This window comes from Castanea sativa, chromosome 1 (assembly GCF_040712315.1).
Source record: "Castanea sativa cultivar Marrone di Chiusa Pesio chromosome 1, ASM4071231v1".
NCBI lineage: Eukaryota > Viridiplantae > Streptophyta > Magnoliopsida > Fagales > Fagaceae > Castanea > Castanea sativa.
The window spans coordinates 8238192-8257696 of record NC_134013.1 but is presented as its reverse complement, the minus strand read 5'-3'; the positions used below and the strand labels follow the sequence as shown (position 1 = coordinate 8257696).

The window sequence follows — 19505 nt, the reverse complement described above, 5'->3', positions numbered from 1 at the left end:
ACTGAGTGAATGATGTCACTGAGTGCGTCATAACCTGAACACAAAATTAAAAACCCATTGCATTGCATTGCATATGGTCTGCATGTGAGATGCTTTCTGTTTTAACGATGAACAAGTAATAACTATATATATATATAATGTTTTGTGCCACTTTTCCTATAGTCTATATGATCACTACAAACTAAAGTAGTACACTTTTTCTCTGTAAAACAACCTTAAATAGTTGCTTAGTGTTGAATCTGATTACTGAACTGCCTCACCATCCTTATCAAAAACATTATCTCCAACTATGCAGTTTCTTCTACTGGCGATTTTCATTTTCCTCGTCTCGTTTTTCTTAAAATTCTTACATTCAATCATATGGGTTCCATGGAATATCCAAGCCCATTTCCGCAAACAAGGCATACGAGGCCCTGGCTACCGTTTGATCTTTGGAAACACGGCTGAGATTCGCCGTATGTACGCCGAAGCTCAGTCAAAGTCGATTTCTTTGGACCACGACATAACTCACCGTGTAGTTCCTTATTACCACGAGTGGTCAGCTCTGTACGGGAAGTCGTTTCTGTACTGGTTCGGAACAAAGCCCAGGTTAGCTATAACCGATCCAGATATGATCAAGGAGGCACTTATGAATACGGGCGTGTCGTTTGAAAGAATGAGGTTCGACCCTTTGTCTGCGCTGTTCTTTGGATCAGGATTACTTGCGCTGAAGGGGGAGAGATGGGCACACCGACGCAGGATCTTGAACCAGGTTTTTAAGATAGAGACTGTTAAGGTACTTAATATAAGAACAAAGTAGTTTGGAGAGAAACCTTTCAAATTTATTATATATCTTTTTTTTAGGTGTGAATTTTGAAAATTTAACTGTTGAATTTCATGTTTTAACATGCATATCAAATTTCGTTCAAATCGGATTTTATTTATTATTTGATCAATAAACTTATTTTTTATACACAATTTTAGATTACAAAAACTTGAAATTTTAACATATGTTTGATGATTTAGCAATTGATTTTTGATTTTCTTGAAATTTTACAAGCATGAATAATATAATAAGAAAATGCAATCCAACGGTTAGATTTTCAAATTTCACATTCAATATAAAAATATTTGATAAGTTTGAAGGATTTCTCTCCAAACTAGTTTGAAGAGAAACTTTTTCCGTAATATAAATACCCTTCCTTTCGAGCTACTCAAGAAAATTATCAGTTTATCACTTGTCCCTTTCGATCCACTTGGACGTCGTGAACTCAAAATTCAATAGACTTAAGGAACGTACAATAAACTCTGAAATCCTTTACTTCATAGTTATCTCTCGTAATAAGTGAAATAATTGAGAAATTATTAGGGACTTCCAGAGTACCATAAATGCGCACTCCCTTATCTCACATGAATGGTAGATCTTATCATGAATTTAATTAGTGAGACTCACCATTAATTTGAGAGGAGAGCGTATGCATTTATGGTACTCTGAGAGTACACAATAATTTCCCGAAATAATTTGACCATCAAGTTTAGCCATCACTCCCTTACATATATAATCCGTGTGACTGTGACTTATAATAATTTGGGTAAATTTTTTTTATATAAATATTAAAGTTTTGGGTATATTTTTTTTAAACATTAAACTTTTAAAATATTTCATTTGAACCTCAAAATTTTATTTAAAAAAGTGTTTCATTTAAACCCAATGGCTTCAAATAGTTTTATACTATTATTAAAATTTTATAGTTTTGGGTAAGTTTTATTTAAGCCTCAAAATTTGAAAATAAATTTCATTTAAATCACCTAATCATGTGATGTTTAATAGTTGTTAATACAAATGTAAATGAAATGCTTCAGGATCTTTAAAATCTAAATGAAATAATTTGAAAGTTTACGATTTAAATAAAACATGACCAACATTCTAAGGTTTAAAAAATAATTTATCTTATGTGAGAATTAATACATCATAAAAATTGTATAAACCAAAACTGGCCGTAAATTGACTAATTAAGAAGATGTATTGATTCTGCATTAGTTCATTAGATATAAAGGCAAGAGAAATGATATGTCCACAATATTTTCATAATATTTTTACAACAAATCTTAAGTGGCAGGTTATTACTGGTTGTTATTGTTGGGGTAAAAAAGTAATCTTAGTATTAGGTTCAAATTTGAACCAATAACAACTAACCATCTGTGATTTGTTGTGAAAATGTTATAAAAATGTCGTGGATGTAGCAACTCTCTAAAGGCAAAGGTGTAAACATACAATGAGAATCGCTTGGGCAAGTTCAAATAAAAAATTTATTAAATCTATGACCAATCACCCCAAGTGTCAAAATGGTGTCATAGGCTTGGATTCCAGAAATTGTGGCTAGTACCGGGAAGATGCTCCAAGAGTGGGAGAAAGAAAGAGGAGGGAGAGATGAATTCGAGATTGATGTGTACAAAGACGTTCATCTCCTTTCGGCAGACGTTATATCTTGAACTGCATTTGGAAGCAGTTTTGAGGAGGTGAAGAGAATTTTTAAGTTACAAGAGCAGCAATTGCACCTTGTCTCTCAATCTATATATGAGAAGTGTCTATATTCCTGGTTTCAGGTGAACATATTTATGACTCTCATATTCTTACTTACGATTTTGACTTTCAAATTATGGACATCTGAGTTTGGACATAATTTTTTATTAACTGCTTATTTGTTGAAAGTTAAACAAAGTGAAGCTTTAAAAGCTATACATAAACAAAGAAACTAAAAGATAAAAGAAAAATCTGAAGGGAAATGTATTAGCATTCGGAGCTCTTTGAGTACTTAACTAATTCCTCGGATATGTTTCTTTTGCCTTGTTGATTGCTTTTTGTATCTATATGTGGGGGGTAAGATTTATAAAACAAATAGATGGGTTGTGGGCTTGATCAATTGGTACCGGTTTGTTTTTGTCATTGGCCCCTAAGCCCACGAGCCAGCCAACACTACAGGCATCTGAGGAATCGTCCGAGGATGAATGTCTCCTCGGATGGGCCCGGCACGCACCCTGGGATTTGCCAAGAAGATTAAAGGCAGAGTCCTGGAAAAACTATTGGGTAAGAGGGGGATCTAAGTACCCTCTAGAGGCAACGGCATGATAAAAATATCTGAGAAAAAGGTTGCTACTTCCACATTAAAGACCTTGCACCTACCTCCCTGGCCGCATTAATGAGAAAATGACCACTGAACAGTAGAATAAAACTTTTTAGCTATTATTTAAAGACTTCAAGAAGGTGGTAGAGAGAGAGATCGGGGAGAGAGCAGAAAAAGAACTAAGAACTGTAATTTTGGCATAAAAGAGAAGCAATACATTAATCGTCATCGGCTTACATCCGAGGAGGTTCCTTTGTTATATTTGTCGATCATTTGCAAAGATTGTGGCGTTCTAGCCTGTTTGTCAAGTTTCCAATACCTCTAAACTAGATTTCAAATCCACACTTTACAAATCTTATTGTTTAAGGCTTATTAGGCCTGAGCCCACGTCTATTTTTGGGTCCAAGTGCAATTGTGCACTTAAACTATATATAAATGAATGATTTTTGCATGCTAGTGTTCTTTAGATAAATTGGAATCTTATAGTGTTTTCAAAAGAGACATTTTGGATTTGATTCCTCTCTGCCACCTAAAATGTATATAAAAAATGATTTTTTTTTTGCCTTGTACTTTCTCAGGTTTTTGCCTACAAAGAATAATAGAGAGATGTGGAGACTGGAAAAGGAAACACGAAATTAAAATCTATTCAAATGGTGATCAAGAACAATAGCAAAGTGAGAGAAAATTCAAGAAATTTACTCAGTTTCTTAATGTCTTCTCATAAGAATCATAACGGTGAAGAAGAAAAATTGGAGGAGGAGGGAATTATAGATGAATGTAAGACCATCTACTTTGCAGGAAAGGAATCAAGTGCTAATCTTTTGACTTGGGCACTCATCCTTCTAGCACAGCATCAAGAGTGGCAAACGAAGGCACGGGAAGAAGTTTTCCGCATTTGTGGACACAATGTGCAATCAACTGCTGAGAATTTAAGCTACTTTAAGATAGTAAGTTAAATTTCCCACTGAGTTTCCTATATTCAAATTAAAACATTAACTTCCCGTCTAAAGAGTTTTGATTTTTCTTGATACATATTTTTCCTGAACATTTCAAAACTATAAATGGGGAAATTTCCATTTCATTTATAAAGTACTAGAATTTATGTGCTTTAGAACATAGTTTTTGAAATAAGATATAGAACATATATAGTTGGGACTCATCATAGTTGTTGGTAATTTTGGCTTACCGTTTGCACAACATGATGTTAATTTTAATGCTCCTCACGTTTGTATTCTCTTTGGTATCACAGCCACTAACTCTTTCTATAAATATTAACTAACCCCCCAGTAATGACTACGTACTATATTGTCTTGGCTTATTTGGCAATCCAAGTAATAACAATGGCAATAAGAATTATGAACTTAATTGTCTTGTTTTTGGAATATTCATGAGTCAATTGTATGGTTGGTTAAGTAGTATAGTCTCATGTTCGATAATACTCCTAAAAAGATTAAGTGATTAATATAATATAATTAAACTCAAATTTATTGCCTCAAGCTTCTAAGTCAAATAATGTTCATATATATTTTATTAACTCTTCAATATAAGTCTTCTCAAGATATTATATCCTTAATATTTGTTTCATGTACTATAAATATTTTTAAGCAATTAATTTCATTTATTTCCCATTAAATAAATGTCAAACCATGTTTTTCATAATCCTCAGTTTTTACTTTATAGTATGTTACTCTTTTTCTACAGGTAAGCATGATACTTAATGAAACACTTCGTCTCTACCCTCCGCCTCTTTTGTTGGCAAGAGAAACACCCAAAAGAGTCATGCTTGGGAAGCTTGATATTCCTATTGGTACACAGCTTTATTTGATCATGACCGCTGTTCATCATGGTACTAAGATATGGGGAAAAGATGCACTTAAATTCAACCCATCGAGATTTTTTGAGCCTCGAAATCATTTAGCCTCGTACTTTCCATTTGGATTAGGCCCCAAAATCTGTGTAGGTCAAAATTTAGCCACGGTTGAGACAAAGATAGCTTTAGCTATGATCATTCAGAAATATTCTTTTATATTGTCACCAACATATGTCCATGCACCGATGATGAGTTTAAGCTTACATCCTCAACATGGTGCACAACTCGTACTTAAGAGAATAATTAATTGAGGCTTTGCAGCCTCAACTTGTGTATTGCGCAATTTATGTTCATGGTCCAATTGTTTGGAGATGTATTGTTTTAAATATATTAAAAATGATATGTGGATTTAAGTTTGTTTAACTAGTAAAATATTTTGCTATCGAATGAGGCACTAAGTATTGAATTTTGCATATACCATTGCATAAGACAAATATATCATGGTGGATAAGAGTTTGTATTTGATCAAGTTTTATTTTCTCATTAGACGAACTCCTTCGTTTTTTCAAACCGTTCATATATCAATGTCCTCATCATGTTTCAATGGACATGAATAGTTTGCTCGTACATGTAGCGTCCTAAACACTTCCTGATCTTTGTAAAAGGACTTCGGTTTATCGAGCTACTTCAATTTCATGATATATATTGAAAAATAGAAACCCTAAAAAGGCTTAAGACTGATCATCTTCTCATCTCCTCAGCTCAGAAGTCCTTTTGTTTTTCTTAATAATATGAAAAATAATGCTAATGAGCTTATAAATGAATGACTTTGGATTTTATGGAAGATAAAAGAAAGTCTTTATCATTTAGAGAAGTTCATGATGGATAATGCTATATATGTACATCTATATAATCTTTTATATGTTGTATATATGATCACTAATTTTTTTATTATATAAATAATATACTGTAGTTATTATTTTATAGATGAAGTTCTCTTTAAAATTGGAAAAGAGTTCAACACATTATTATGTGCCGGTTAAAATGGATTTAATCAAATATTTTGGTTATAAAGTAATTCAAGACGGATTATAATATTATAATATGCACATCTAGGCTTCCTTGAAAATTAGAATACAGAGAGATAAAGAAACAAGAGAATAAGATAAGAGAAGTATTTCATTTGCTTATTACTTCCAAGATGATTTTTTACAAGTGATCACAGCTTCTTATAGCAATAACTAGTCTCCCTAAATCTATTATACAATCAGTTATGAATAGCTAGATCTAACTAACTACAACTAACTACCATTGCCTATTATCCTATAACTAATTTCCAATTAAACAAGCTTTGGTAGCGCAACACGGTGCACAGCAGCAGCTTGATTCGCAACAAAGTTGACTCTATCATTGAGTAACTAAACAAATCCTTAATGGAACCCAATGTTACTGTGTTTCATGAAGTAATTTTTTAAAGATGTTAGCTATGCATGGTGCGCCTTACATGCAAGTGGAGAGATAGGCATGCATGTCTGGTACATGGTCTCACTTATCCATGCATGTCTGCCAATTTTACTCCCAAATAAAACTGTGGCTGATGACTTCTAGGCTTATTTTTGCATAGAGAGCCATCAAAATATCTTACAAGATATTTCGTCATTAATGCCCTCTAAATGCACCTTTAAAACTACACCATTTTTTTCATTTAACCGTGCATCTTCTTTTTATTGTTTTGACGAAAACACTATTTTTATCCTTACATTTTGGAGTTACAATCAATTTGATTTTTACATTTTAATAGCAGTTAATTTAATCTCTACCGTTAACTACTAAAGGAAAATGTTTATGTGGCTATCGGTGCACACCGTTGACACATTTAATATTAACGTGGCAAATAAATTAATAAAAATAATGTTTAATAAATATTTTAAAATTCCACATTGGCATTTTCCCCCCATTTTAATAGAAATAAAAATAATTTTAATTCCACAGTTTTAAAGATGAAAAATAAAAATAGAAATCTCTAATTTTCACTTGCATCTTCGTGTACTTTCTTGGCAACCAAACACAAAAATACAAATATCAGATTAGTACATCAACATAGACCCATTTCATTCGAGACCACCTTTGAACCTGCAGTTTATCCCTCACAATCTCAATAACAAATGTAAACAACTAAGACTACAACCAACAAACCCACTCTCTGATATCACCAAACCCATTTTGAGACATAAAAACCCCACACACCAGCTAGAGCAAAGGTTACTAGATTGAAGAGAGATATAGCAAGAGCTTTGGGTTCTGGGTTCTGGGTTCTTGGTTTGCGTCAAGCCACCACCAGCCACATCGTGACACCAACCGAAGCTCCACGCGTGCTCCAACCTGGGATGATTCGATCGTTCCTGCCTTGTGCCGCCGCCGTTCTTGCCTTGTGTTATCACCAGCCATCGAATCCCAGCGTTGAACGGAGATCTCATCGCAGCCACCCGATGATCAAGTTTGTTTCCTTTGTAATGAATTTTCTTTTGGTTGTTAGGGGAATGAGGTTTTGAGGTTGATTTTAGAATCCCTAGTCTGGTATTTTGACTTGGATTTTTGAGGTTTCAAGGGGATATTTGGCCACTAGATTATCTGGGTTTTTTGTAGACAAATTTAGCTAGACTTGTCCCCATCAAAGTTACAAGATTGGACTCAACACAAAGATACTGTAGGGACACAATTTGCACCTAAGCCCAAAATAGGAAGATGATAGGCTCAAAGAGTCCAATATAATGAATTTGTAGAGAGTGATAGAAATCTAGGTTCTAATGAATTTAAATAACAATGACAGTGGGCCAAGATCACAGTATGATGAAGATGGAATAGTTTGTATAGTGAAAATTGTCCTCGGATTCAAGCCGATGAAGTTGATTCTTATATTTCTTTCTCTTAAGGACAGATTACAGATATTGTTCTTGAGTTTACAATGTTTCCTTTCCTTTTTTCTCTAATCCCTCATTCTGGGAGTCTCCTCTCCCTCTTATACCATCCTTCACCCTCTCTCTATTCTCCAGGTATGGATCAGATTGTTGGCCTGGATACTTGTCTCATCAGCACCTTCCTGAAATCTTTGAAAATATCTGTAAGGTTGAACCTTGTTGCTCAGGCGTCACTTCCTCATTAATGCGGCCAGAGAGTTAGCTGCAGAGCATTCAATGAGGTGGTAGCAGCTTTCTCTCTAGATTGCTAATAGTCTTTCCTTTTCTTGTGCTCTTACAATATATATCCTTACCTACAAGATCATCTAGAACATTACTTCTGAATGGCAGACCACCCCTTGTGACCTCGGCTTCGCTCAGCCGAGGAAGTATACATCCTCGGACCACCTTTTTTGAATAAACATGATCAGACCCTACTTCTTTGTTTATTAACACGGGTTCTTGGGAAAATATTTGTCTATCCTTGGACTACGTAATATCCTCGGATTGGGCCTCCGGCCCAATAGTTACATAGATATGTACTCCTAGGCCTATCACCCCCACAGATACCAACCCGAATTGAGAGGGATTCCATCTGGGTTTGTTCTTGTTCTTTTTCTTTTTCTTTTTTTGGTTTCTGTTTGGTTACCGAGAAAGTTTGTTGGGATTAATTTGTTAATTTTTTTTGTACTCTAAAATTTCAATTTCTTATTGGTTATTTCTAATTAAGATGTTTCTCAATTGTATAGAGGTGAGATGTTATGGAATACATTTATGAATTCAAGGATTTTAGATAGAAAAATAAAGAAGGTGATTTTGTGTTTGGAAGCCATGAAAATCGAAGAAAATCTGAGATTCCTAATTTTGTTTTCCACCTTTAGAATCGTGAAATCAAAATAAAAATTATTTTTATTTCTATTAAAATTGGGGAAATGACAACGTTGCATTTTAAAATATTTATTAAACATTAATTTTATTAATTTATTTTCCACATCAGTATCAAAGTGCCAATTGTGCACATCATTAGTCATGTATGCATTTTCCATTACTGAGTTAACGGTAGTGACCAAATTGACTTTAAGTTGAAAATAACAGAGACCAAATTGACTGTTACCAAAATATAGGGCCCAAATTAACTGTGCCTCCAAAATGGAGGGACCAAAATGATGTTTTCGCCTATTGTTATTTTTATTTTTATTATATATAAAGCAATAGGTGATGGACTCATGGAATATTTTGTAGTTCACACATATCGGATAGACTTTGATTACTATTTTAATTACCATTTCAATTTTTTTTTAAGATAAAACTTAAATATAATTCTTTAACTTCCTTGATTAAATTCAAATATTTGACTGCTTTTAAAAAATAACACCATATATATTAATTGCATTAATTAACAAAATCATATACTTGAATTTAATTAACAAGGCTAAGGTATAACTATATTTCATTTTATTTTTGAGTGTTATTAAAGATACTATAAAATTTACAACAAAAATCTTATAAATTAATGTAACCAAACAGATAAATAATTCAAACATTTATTTATTAAAATGATTAAGGTCTCGTTTGGTATAGTAGTTTAACATGTTTTTAGTCTTTAAACAACATTACACGTATTTTCACGTACTTTTTTACTCACACGTATTTCAATAAAAATACAAATAACCTTACTAGAACAACGTTACCAAACAGTCCCTAAGTTGCCCAAAATGGCCTAATATATTTTTTCACACATTAATTTGTATGTTTTTGCATTATAACTTTATCATTTTTCTTTCTACTTTCCTTCACCTACTAAGGGTTCGTTTGAATGCAACTGAAACTGAAAACTGAAAAATACTGTAACAAAATAATTTTTTAATGTGTAAATAGTACCGTGAGACCCATTTTTAATAAAAAATTTTAAAAAAATACATAAACCGTGTACACACAGTATGCGCACTGCAATTTTGTCTCCCCACAGTTGAAACGAAAAAAAAAAAAAAATTACTGAAATGCGTTTTACGTCAAGACGTGGACACAAAACACAGCTCCCGAACGCATTTTAAGTGAATTACGTCATTGAGCCCGTCATAACCTGAAACACAATTAAAAACCATTGCATTGCATGGTCTGCACGTGAGATGCTTACATTGTAATCATCAACAAGTAATAACTATTCATATATAAAATGTTTTGTGCCACTTTTCCTATTGTCTATATGATCACTACAAACTAAAGTAGTACACTTTTTCTCTGTAAAGCAACCTTAAATAGTTGCTTAGTGTTGAATCTGATTACTGAACTGCCTCACCATTCTTATCAAAAACATTCTCTCCAACTATGCAGTTTCTTCTACTAGCGATTTTCATTTTCCTCGTCTCGTTTTTCTTAAAATTCTTACATTCAATCATATGGGTTCCATGGAAAATCCAAGCCCATTTCCGCAAACAAGGCATACGAGGCCCTGGCTACCGTTTGATCTTTGGAAACGCGGCTGAGATTCGCCGTATGTACGCCGAAGCTCAGTCAAAGTCGATGTCTTTGGACCATGACATAATTCACCGTGCAGTTCCTTTCTACTACGAGTGGTCAGCTCTGTACGGGAAGTCGTTTCTGTGTTGGTTCGGAACAAAGCCCAGGTTGGCTATAGCCGATCCAGATATGATCAAGGAGGCACTTTTGAATACGGGTTTGTCGTTTGAAAAAATGAGGTTCGACCCTTTGACTGCGCTGTTCTTTGGATCAGGATTACCTGCGCTGAAGGGGGAGAGATGGGCACACCGTCGCAGGATCTTGAACCAGGTATTTAAGATAGAGACTGTTAAGGTACGTAATATAAATACTCTTCCTTTCGAGCTACTCAAGAAAATTATAAGTTTATTACTTGTCTTTCGGTACACTTGGGTGGTGAACTCAAAACTCAATAGAGTTAAATAACTTGCGAAAAACCCTGAAATCGTTTACCCATAGATATCTCTCATAGGGAGTGAAATAATTTGACCAATGAATCACCCCAAGTGTCAAAATGGTGTCACAGGCTTGGGTTCCAGAAATTGTGGCCAGTACCAGGAAGATGCTCCAAGAGTGGGAGAAAGAAAGAGGAGGGAGAGATGAATTCGAGATTGATGTGCACAAATATTTTCATCTCCTTTCGGCAGACGTTATATCCAGAACTGCATTTGGAACCAGTTTTGAGGAGGGGAAGAGAATTTTTATGTTACAAGAGCTGCAATTGCACCTTGTCTCTCAATCTATCAGAAGTGTCTATATTCCTGGTTTCAGGTGAATATATTCAAGATTCTCATATTCTAACTTGCGATTTTGACTTTCAAATTGTGGACACGTGCCTTTGTACATAATTTTCTTATTAATTGTTTATTTGTTGAAAGTTAAACAAAGTAACGTTTTAAAAGTTATACATAAACAAAGAAACTAAAAGTGAAAAGAAAAATCTGATGGTAAACATATTAGTATCCGAAGTACTTCAAGTACTTGACTATTTTTTTGGATATGTTTCTTTGCCTTGTTGATTACTTTTTCTATCTATATAGGAATGAATTTTTTTATGCTAGTGTTCTTTAGATGAATTGGAATTTTATGGTGTTTTTAAAAGAGATATTATGAATTTGAATCCCTCTCCGCCACCTAAAATGTATATAAAAAATGATTTTTTTACCTTGTATTTTCTCAGGTTTTTGCCTACAAAAAATAATAGAGAGAGGTGGAGACTTGAAAAGGAAACACGAAAATCCATTCAGATAATTATTGAGAACAATAGCAAAATGAGAGAAAATTCAAGAAATTTACTCGGTTTGTTAATGTCTTCTCATAAGAATCATAACGGTGAAGAAGAAAAATTGGAGGAGGAGGGAATCATAGATGAATGTAAGTCCATCTACTTTGCAGGAAAGGAAACAAGTGCTAATCTTTTGACTTGGGCACTCATCCTTCTAGCACAGCATCAAGAGTGGCAAACTAAGGCACGGAAAGAAGTTTTCCGCATTTGTGGACACAATGTGCATCCAACTGCTGAGAATTTAAGCTACTTTAAGATAGTAAGTTAAATTTCTCACTGAGTTGCCTATATTCAAATTAAAACATTAATTGCCCGTCTGAAGAGTTTTGATTCTTTTTTATACATATTTTGCCTGAACATTTCAGAACTATAAATGAATAAGTTTCCATTTCATTGATAATGTACCAGAATGTGTGTGCGCTTTAGAACATAGTTGGGACTCATAGTTGTTGGTAATTTTGGCTTACCGTTTGCACAACATGATGTTAATTTTAATGCTCACGTTTGTATTCTCTCTGGTATCACAGCCATTAACTTTTTCTATAAATATTAACCAACCCCCAGTTATAATGACTACGTACTATATTGTCTTGGCTTATTTGGCAATCCAAGCAATTACGGAGACAATAACAATGAACTTGGTTGTCTTGTTTTTGTAATATTCATGTGTCAATGGTATGGTTGGTCAAGTAGTATATATAGTCTCATGTTGGATTATAATCCTTAAAAAAGTAAGTGATTAAAATAATATAATTGAACTCAAATTTATTGCCTCAAGCTTTTAGGTCAAGTAATGCTCCAATATGTTTTATTAACTTTTCAATTAATGTCTTCCTCAAAAAAAAAAAATTTTCAATTAAAGTCTCATCAAGATATATTTGTTTCATGTACTATAAATATTTTTAAGCAATTAACTTTATTTATCTTCCATTAAATAAATGTCAAACCATGTTTTTCATAACCCTTAGTTTTTACTTTATAGTTTCTTGCTTTTTTTTTTTTACAGGTGAGCATGATACTTAATGAAACACTTCGTCTCTACCCTCCGCCTCTTTTGCTAGCGAGGGAAACATCCAAAAGAGTTATGCTAGGGAAGCTTGATATTCCTATTGGTACACAACTCTATTTGATCATGATCGCCGTCCATCATGATACTAAGATATGGGGAAAAGATGCACATAAATTCAACCCATTAAGGTTTTCTGAGCCCCGAAATCATTTAGCCTTGTATTTTCCATTTGGATTAGGCCCCAAAATTTGTGTAGGTCAAAATTTAGCCACGGTTGAGACAAAGGTAGCTTTAGCTATGATCATTCAGAAATATTCTTTTGTATTGTCACCAACATATGTCCATGCATCGATGATGACTTTAAGTTTACATCCTCAACATGGTGCACAACTTGTATTTAAGAGAATAATTAATTGAGGCTTTGCAGCCTCAGCTTGTGTATCGTGCAATTTATGTTCATGGTCCAACTGTTTGGAAATGTATTGTTTTAAATAAATAAATAAAATGATATGTGGATTTAAGTTTGTTCAACTAGCTAGTAAAATCTTTTGCTATCAAATAAGGGACTAAGTATTGAATTTTGCATACACCATTGCATAAAGACAAATATTTTACGGTGGATAAGAGTTTGTATTTGACCAAATTATATTTTCTCATTAGAAAAGCTCCTTAATTGTTGTTTTCCAACCGTTCAGATATCAATGTCCTCATCATGTTATAATGGACATGAATAGTTTGCTCGTACATGTAGGGTCCTAAACACTTCCTGATCTTTGTAAAAGGACTTCGGCTTATCGAGCTACTTCAATGACATGGTATATATTGAAAAATAGAAACTCTAAAAAGGCTTAAGACTCATCTCCTCAGCTCAGGCGTCCTTTTGTCTTTCTTAATAATATGAAAAATAATGCTAATGAGCTTATAATTGAATGACTTTGGATTTTGTGGAAAATAAAAAAGTCTTTATCATTTAGAGAAGTTCATGATGGATGGTGCTATATATGTACATCTATATAATCTTTTATTTGTTGTATATGTATATGTGAGGATACTTTCCCAATTAATCGGATTTATCCGCTTTGGGGAGCCAGTCCCTCACGGTTTATCGGCTCAAGCGACATAGGAGCGTACGGATCTTCACCCTCTGGGGGCTTTACACCGCAGTCCCACATCGGCAAGAGTTCCCTCCCACACATGGTTTATAAGCTTCTGGAGCGACCATGTGTGTACCACTACAACACATGCTTATAAACCATGTGTGGGAGGGAACTCTTGCCAATGTGGGACTGCGGTGTAAAGCCCCCAGAGGGTGAAGATCCGTACGCTCCTATGTCGCTTGAGCCGATAAACCGTGAGGGACTGGCTCCCCAAAACGGATAAATCCGATTAATTGGGGAAGTATCCTCACAGTATATATGATCAATAATTTTTTTTATTATATAAATAATATACTGTAGTTATTATTTAATAGATAAATTTCTCTTTAAAATTGGAGAAGAGTTCAACACATTATTATATGCCCGTTAAAATGCTTCCATAATAAATTAGGTAAATCCTTTAATCAAATATTTTGGTTATAAAAAAATTCGTGCAGGCTAAAATGAATCCATAATAAAATTAGGTAAAACCTTTAATCAAATATTCTGGTTATAAAGAAATTCATGACGGATTATGGATGATAATAATAATATGCATGTCTAAGCCTCCTAGAAAATTAGAATACAGAGAGAGATAGAGAAACAAGAGAGTAAGATAAGAGAAGTATTTGAATAGTATTTTCAAGATGATTTTTTAACAAGGGGAGATATAGGGCATGCATGTCTGGCACATGGTCTCTCTCAGCCATGCATGTCTGCCAATTTTACTCCCAAAATAAAACTGTGACTGATGACTCACCGAGTTCTAGGCTTCTTGCATAGAGAGTAAGCAAAATTTTACAATATATTTGGTCATCAACACCCTCTACAACATGCACCTTTACAACTAGACCACTCTTTTTTTCATATCAACATGTATCTTCTTTTCATTGTTTTTGTGATTTTCCTAGTTATAGTTCTGAAATTCGTATACTCATTCATATGGGTCCCTTGGAAAATTGAAAATCACTTCCGAAATCAAGGAATAAGAGGCCCTGGCTACCGTCCGATCTTCGGGAACACAGCTGAGTTCAAACAGTTGTACGCTAAAGCTGTATCAAAGCCAATTTCGTTTGACCACCACGATGTCCTTCATCGTGTGATTCCTTTTTACTACAGGTGGTCTGTCATGTACGGGAAAACTTTCCTGCACTGGTTCGGGTCAAAACCAAGGCTGGCAATATCCGACCCGGACATGATTAAGGAAGTTCTTGCCAACTCAGATGGATCTTTTGAAAAAATTAAGCTGAACCCCTTGGCTAAGGTGCTCTTTGGGAAAGGACTTGTTGTGCTAAGTGGTCAAGAATGGGCTATCCATAGAAGGATTGCAAACCGGGCCTTTAACATGGAGCGGGTTAAGGTGACCTTTTTTTATTCTTCCAACCCAAAATGATAAAAATTAGATATAGTAGAGTAGGTACATTTAAAGTACTGTTCAAATATGCTATTTGAAATTATTATCATTGAAAAAGATAACAATATTTGTGTCTTATGGATCAATGAAATTAATTGAAAAATCTTATATGTTACATCTAAAGTATTGTACTAAAGTTTTAGTGTTTTAATCTTTTATCCATCCAAAAATGAAATTGTGATCTCACCATTTTATAAAAATCCTTCACCTCATTTTTATAGAAAAAGAATGATATAGTCACAAGATAGAATAAAGAAATAAATAATAATAATAATAATGTCCTTCTCAAATTGATGCAACTATCCAATTTTTAATATAATATTTTAATATTGAATTTGAAAAAAATAATATTCTACTTTTGGCTTGAAACTGGTTAATTTATAAAAGAAGAGATCTTGACATAATTATAAAAAACAATTATCATGGAATCAACGTCCTAGATTAAAATTTTATTATATACAAGAAAAAAAAAAAAAAAAAAGTATTGTTTACTTGTTTCTCAAATAGAGGAAAATTGTCATTAGACCTTTTTTTTTGGGGGAGGGGGGAATCATTAAACATGTCAGTAGTGACAATCTTACCTTATGCCTATTTTTTTAACCACTCACAGAGTTGGGTACCAGTTATTGTGAATAGCACTGCAAATATGCTCAATAAGTGGGACAGCAATAGAGGAGGGAGAGACGAGTTTGAAATGGATATGCACAAAGAGATTCATGAACTGTCGGCAGATATCATATCAAGAACAGCTTTTGGAAGCAGCTATGAAGAGGGAAAGCGCATTTTCAGCTTACAAGAGCAGCAAATACTTCTCTTCCTTCAGACATTCACAAGTGTATACATTCCTGGGTTTAGGTAACATATTATTAAAGTTACGAGACAATATATTTATATATATATATTACACACGATATAAAGGATAGGTTACCTTTTTATGGATTTTCTAACATTACAAAATTGCTTAATCTTCACATGACATTTTATTGTTCAGATTGGATTGGTCTTATTATATACAAATGTGTGTTTTGTCCATGCACAATTAATGTATAATTTGTATATAATATATACATTGCTCTAAGTTCAACCAATAAGTCTAGATGCACATCAAATTGTGAAATTTTTGTGTCAATAACATTGTTGTAGCTCTACTCATGAATTGGAACTTTTGTTCTATCACTGCTACTTCTTTTTATTATTATTGGTTGTGATATGTCATATAGAAGTACTGTGTTTAATTTGTGCTTGAAAACTATGACTTTTTGTCAGTTCCATTATTTTGTGATTGCCTACCAAAGTATAAACGGCGAATTCCATTAAGGAAGCAATAATAATAAAATAAAAATAATGCGATTTTGACACGTCTTAGAAAATATCTTTTAAGGTAATAATTGCCTCCACTTAAAAGAATTTGATATGGAGTTTAAGAAATTCATCTCCATAATACAACAAATTAATAACTACAAATAACATTAAATTTGAAGTTTCTTTCAAAAACTATTTCTTATAAAAACTATGTATTTAACTAAAATTAACGATGAAAGAAATGAAAGTTACTGGGCTTTATGATTGAATGTATCTTATTTTATTTTAACAAAATAAAAAATCAACATATCCAAAAGTATTGCACGCGGTGTGTATAGTACTGAGCCGCATTTCCATATATTCCCCTAATTATTTTCTTTGTTTATTTGTTGATGTTTGTTATAGGTCCAGATGATTTTTCAATTGATTATTTGGCTTCTTATAAATGCATAGGTTTTTGCCTACTAGGATGAACAGAGAAAGGTGGAGACTAGATAAGGAAACTCGTGACTCTATAAGGACGTTGATTGAGACAAACAAAAATGCAAGTGAAGATTCTAGAAATTTGCTTGGTCTATTTTTGTCTTCTTATAAGAACCAAGATGGAGAAGAAGAAAAATTAGGAATTGAGGAAATCATAGATGAATGCAAGACCTTTTACTTAGTAGGAAAGGAAACAACTGCTAACCTTATAACTTGGGCAATTCTTCTTTTAGCATTGCATCAGGAATGGCAAAGCAGGGCATGGGAAGAAGTGGCTCGCACCTTCGATGACAATGGAGTTCTAGTTGCAGAAAAATTAAATGACCTTAAAATTGTAAGTTCAATTTCTTACTGACTTGTTAACTTTTAAAACTTTGTCTACAGAAGTTGCTAGTTTTTTTCTTTTGTGGGTATTCAATTATATTTGTGTCAAATCAAGGAAATGTTTCTATGGGTTTCACAGGGAAAAATTGTTGATTATATAGTAAGTTAATTTAAAAAGAAATAGAGCGAAGTGAAATAATTACTAAATTCCAATTGCAATGAATAGTCTCATTGTCATTTGTCTCCATTAAGCCTTACTCATTGTTATTTGTCTCCATTAAGCCTTACTCATAGAGTTTTTGAACTATAGTTATTCACTGAGAATTTGTTATATAGGATGGAAAAATAAAGAGGACTACCAAAAAAAAAAACTTATCAATAATAAATCTAAGACCCATTATACCCCAAAAGAATAAAAAGAATATATGACTGAAAAAAAAAAATCCATCTATTTCATTCTAGGGTAGGTTTTTTTTTTTTTGGTGGAGAATCTTCATGCTAGTGTAGTAGATATTTAAGCATTAAGTTCATTTATGGAATAATCATACAAATAATAATTGACCTAATTTTTAAAAGGTACTGTACCTTTTTATGAAGTATTTTCATACCAATTCACATACTTATTTTTTCTTTGGCATTTTTAACAGATGAGTATGATAATCAATGAAACACTTCGACTATATCCTTCGGTTGTGTTATTGTTGAGGCGAACAAGTAAGAGGGTTAAGCTAGGGTATCTTGACATTCCCATTGACACACAGCTTCATTTGGCCTTGATTGCTGCTCATCATGACACCCAGATATGGGGAGAAGATGCTAATGAGTTTAACCCATTTAGATTTTTGGAGCCTCGAAAGCATTTAGCTTCTTTCTGTCCGTTTGGTTTGGGTCCCAGAATCTGTGTAGGCCAAAATCTAGCTTTGGTTGAGGCCAAACTTGTATTAGCCATGATAATTCAACGTTTCTCCTTTGTTGTATCTCCAACCTATGTTCATGCCCCAATGTTGCTTTTAACCTTGCAGCCTCAATTTGGTGCGCAAATACTCCTAAGGAGGAGAATTTCAAGTTGAACATTTGTTTGAGAATTTTTTTGGGATTTTTTTCCTTAATAAGAGGGGTGTATCTTAATTTGTATTTTTTAGCATCTAAAGACATTTATATTTTATGTTACTATTCCACTGCTTAAAAGATCATAGCATGCAAAAGAATTGTTTTCTGACTAAGATCAGGTGCCATAACTGTTGAAAGAAACGAATTAATTTTCTTCAAAGTTATAATGTAAGTTCAATTTATACATTTTTTTCAAGAAATATACACAGTTGTGTACATTCATCTTGTATAATGTTCATGAAATGCTCAAATGTGTAGATTGAATGTACACATTTTTTAAAGAAGGTACACAATTGTATACAATCAATATACACAATTTTTGAAAAATGTAGATAAATATGTACATCCAATGTACAACATTCTGAACGAAGCTACATAATTGTGTACATTTAATATATAAATTTTTCATTGAATGTAAAGGAATGTATACATTTAATGTTCACAATTTTCAAGAATGGACATAATTGTGTATACAATTTTCAAAGAATGTATACAATTTTATACATTTAATGTACATAATTTTCAAAGAATGTACAAAAATTTGCCCCTTAGAATAGACATTTTTCAAAGAATATACATACTTTTGTACATTAAATTAAATGTACACATTTTTAACAAAAGTACATATCTCATTACATTAAACGTACACAAATTTATTTTGGGTCATGCTAACGAATGCCCTTAGAGAATTAGTTAACAATCCATTTTAGGAGTGTTTTGACATCACTTTTATGAGAAATGAAAAAAGCTGTCAAAAAGTTAATTGATTTTCTTTCTTTTCCCATAAAAACCTCCTTTAAATAGATTATTAAACAATGCCCTAAGGGCATTAGTTAGCATTCCCATTTATTTTTATGCATAATTTTATTTCATAAAAACTTAAAATTTTAATATTTCATTGAAAATAACTATTTATCTTGAAACTTTGCAAGCATCATAAATATAATAAAAACATTAAATTCAATGTTTTAAACTTTGAACCTTGAAAGTGTCTCTTGTTTCTTTTCTCTTTTTGCTGAAGAAAGGTGTCACTTCAAACTACCGTAAGTTTGATACCATGTTATATCATATC

The 19505-nt window shown here is 33.0% G+C and overlaps 2 protein-coding genes and 1 pseudogene across 3 annotated transcripts; all 3 read left to right on the top strand.

Annotated features, from left to right (window-relative positions):
- The first annotated feature begins 253 nt into the window (after positions 1-253).
- On the top strand, positions 254-5279 carry LOC142622246 (cytochrome P450 734A1-like; annotated as a pseudogene).
- Positions 5280-10144: 4865 nt separating this feature from the next.
- LOC142621894 (cytochrome P450 734A1-like) lies at positions 10145-13192 on the top strand. Of its 2 annotated transcripts, none has more exons than XM_075795267.1 (4): positions 10145-10661; positions 10897-11141; positions 11551-11914; positions 12662-13192. In XM_075795267.1, exons 1-4 carry the CDS (start codon positions 10200-10202, stop codon positions 13079-13081), a joined length of 1491 nt encoding a protein of 496 aa, XP_075651382.1. In that variant the 5' UTR covers positions 10145-10199; the 3' UTR covers positions 13082-13192. The 2 variants fall into 2 exon arrangements, with proteins under 2 accessions (XP_075651382.1, XP_075651381.1); XM_075795266.1 differs by having other exon boundaries at positions 10145-10685.
- A 726-nt stretch (positions 13193-13918) lies between these two features.
- Positions 13919-18393, top strand: LOC142643580 (cytochrome P450 734A1-like). Its single transcript, XM_075818303.1, has 5 exons — positions 13919-14015; positions 14652-15160; positions 15825-16069; positions 16970-17333; positions 17971-18393. Exons 1-5 carry the CDS (start codon positions 13919-13921, stop codon positions 18391-18393), a joined length of 1638 nt encoding a protein of 545 aa, XP_075674418.1.
- The last annotated feature ends 1112 nt before the right edge of the window (positions 18394-19505 follow it).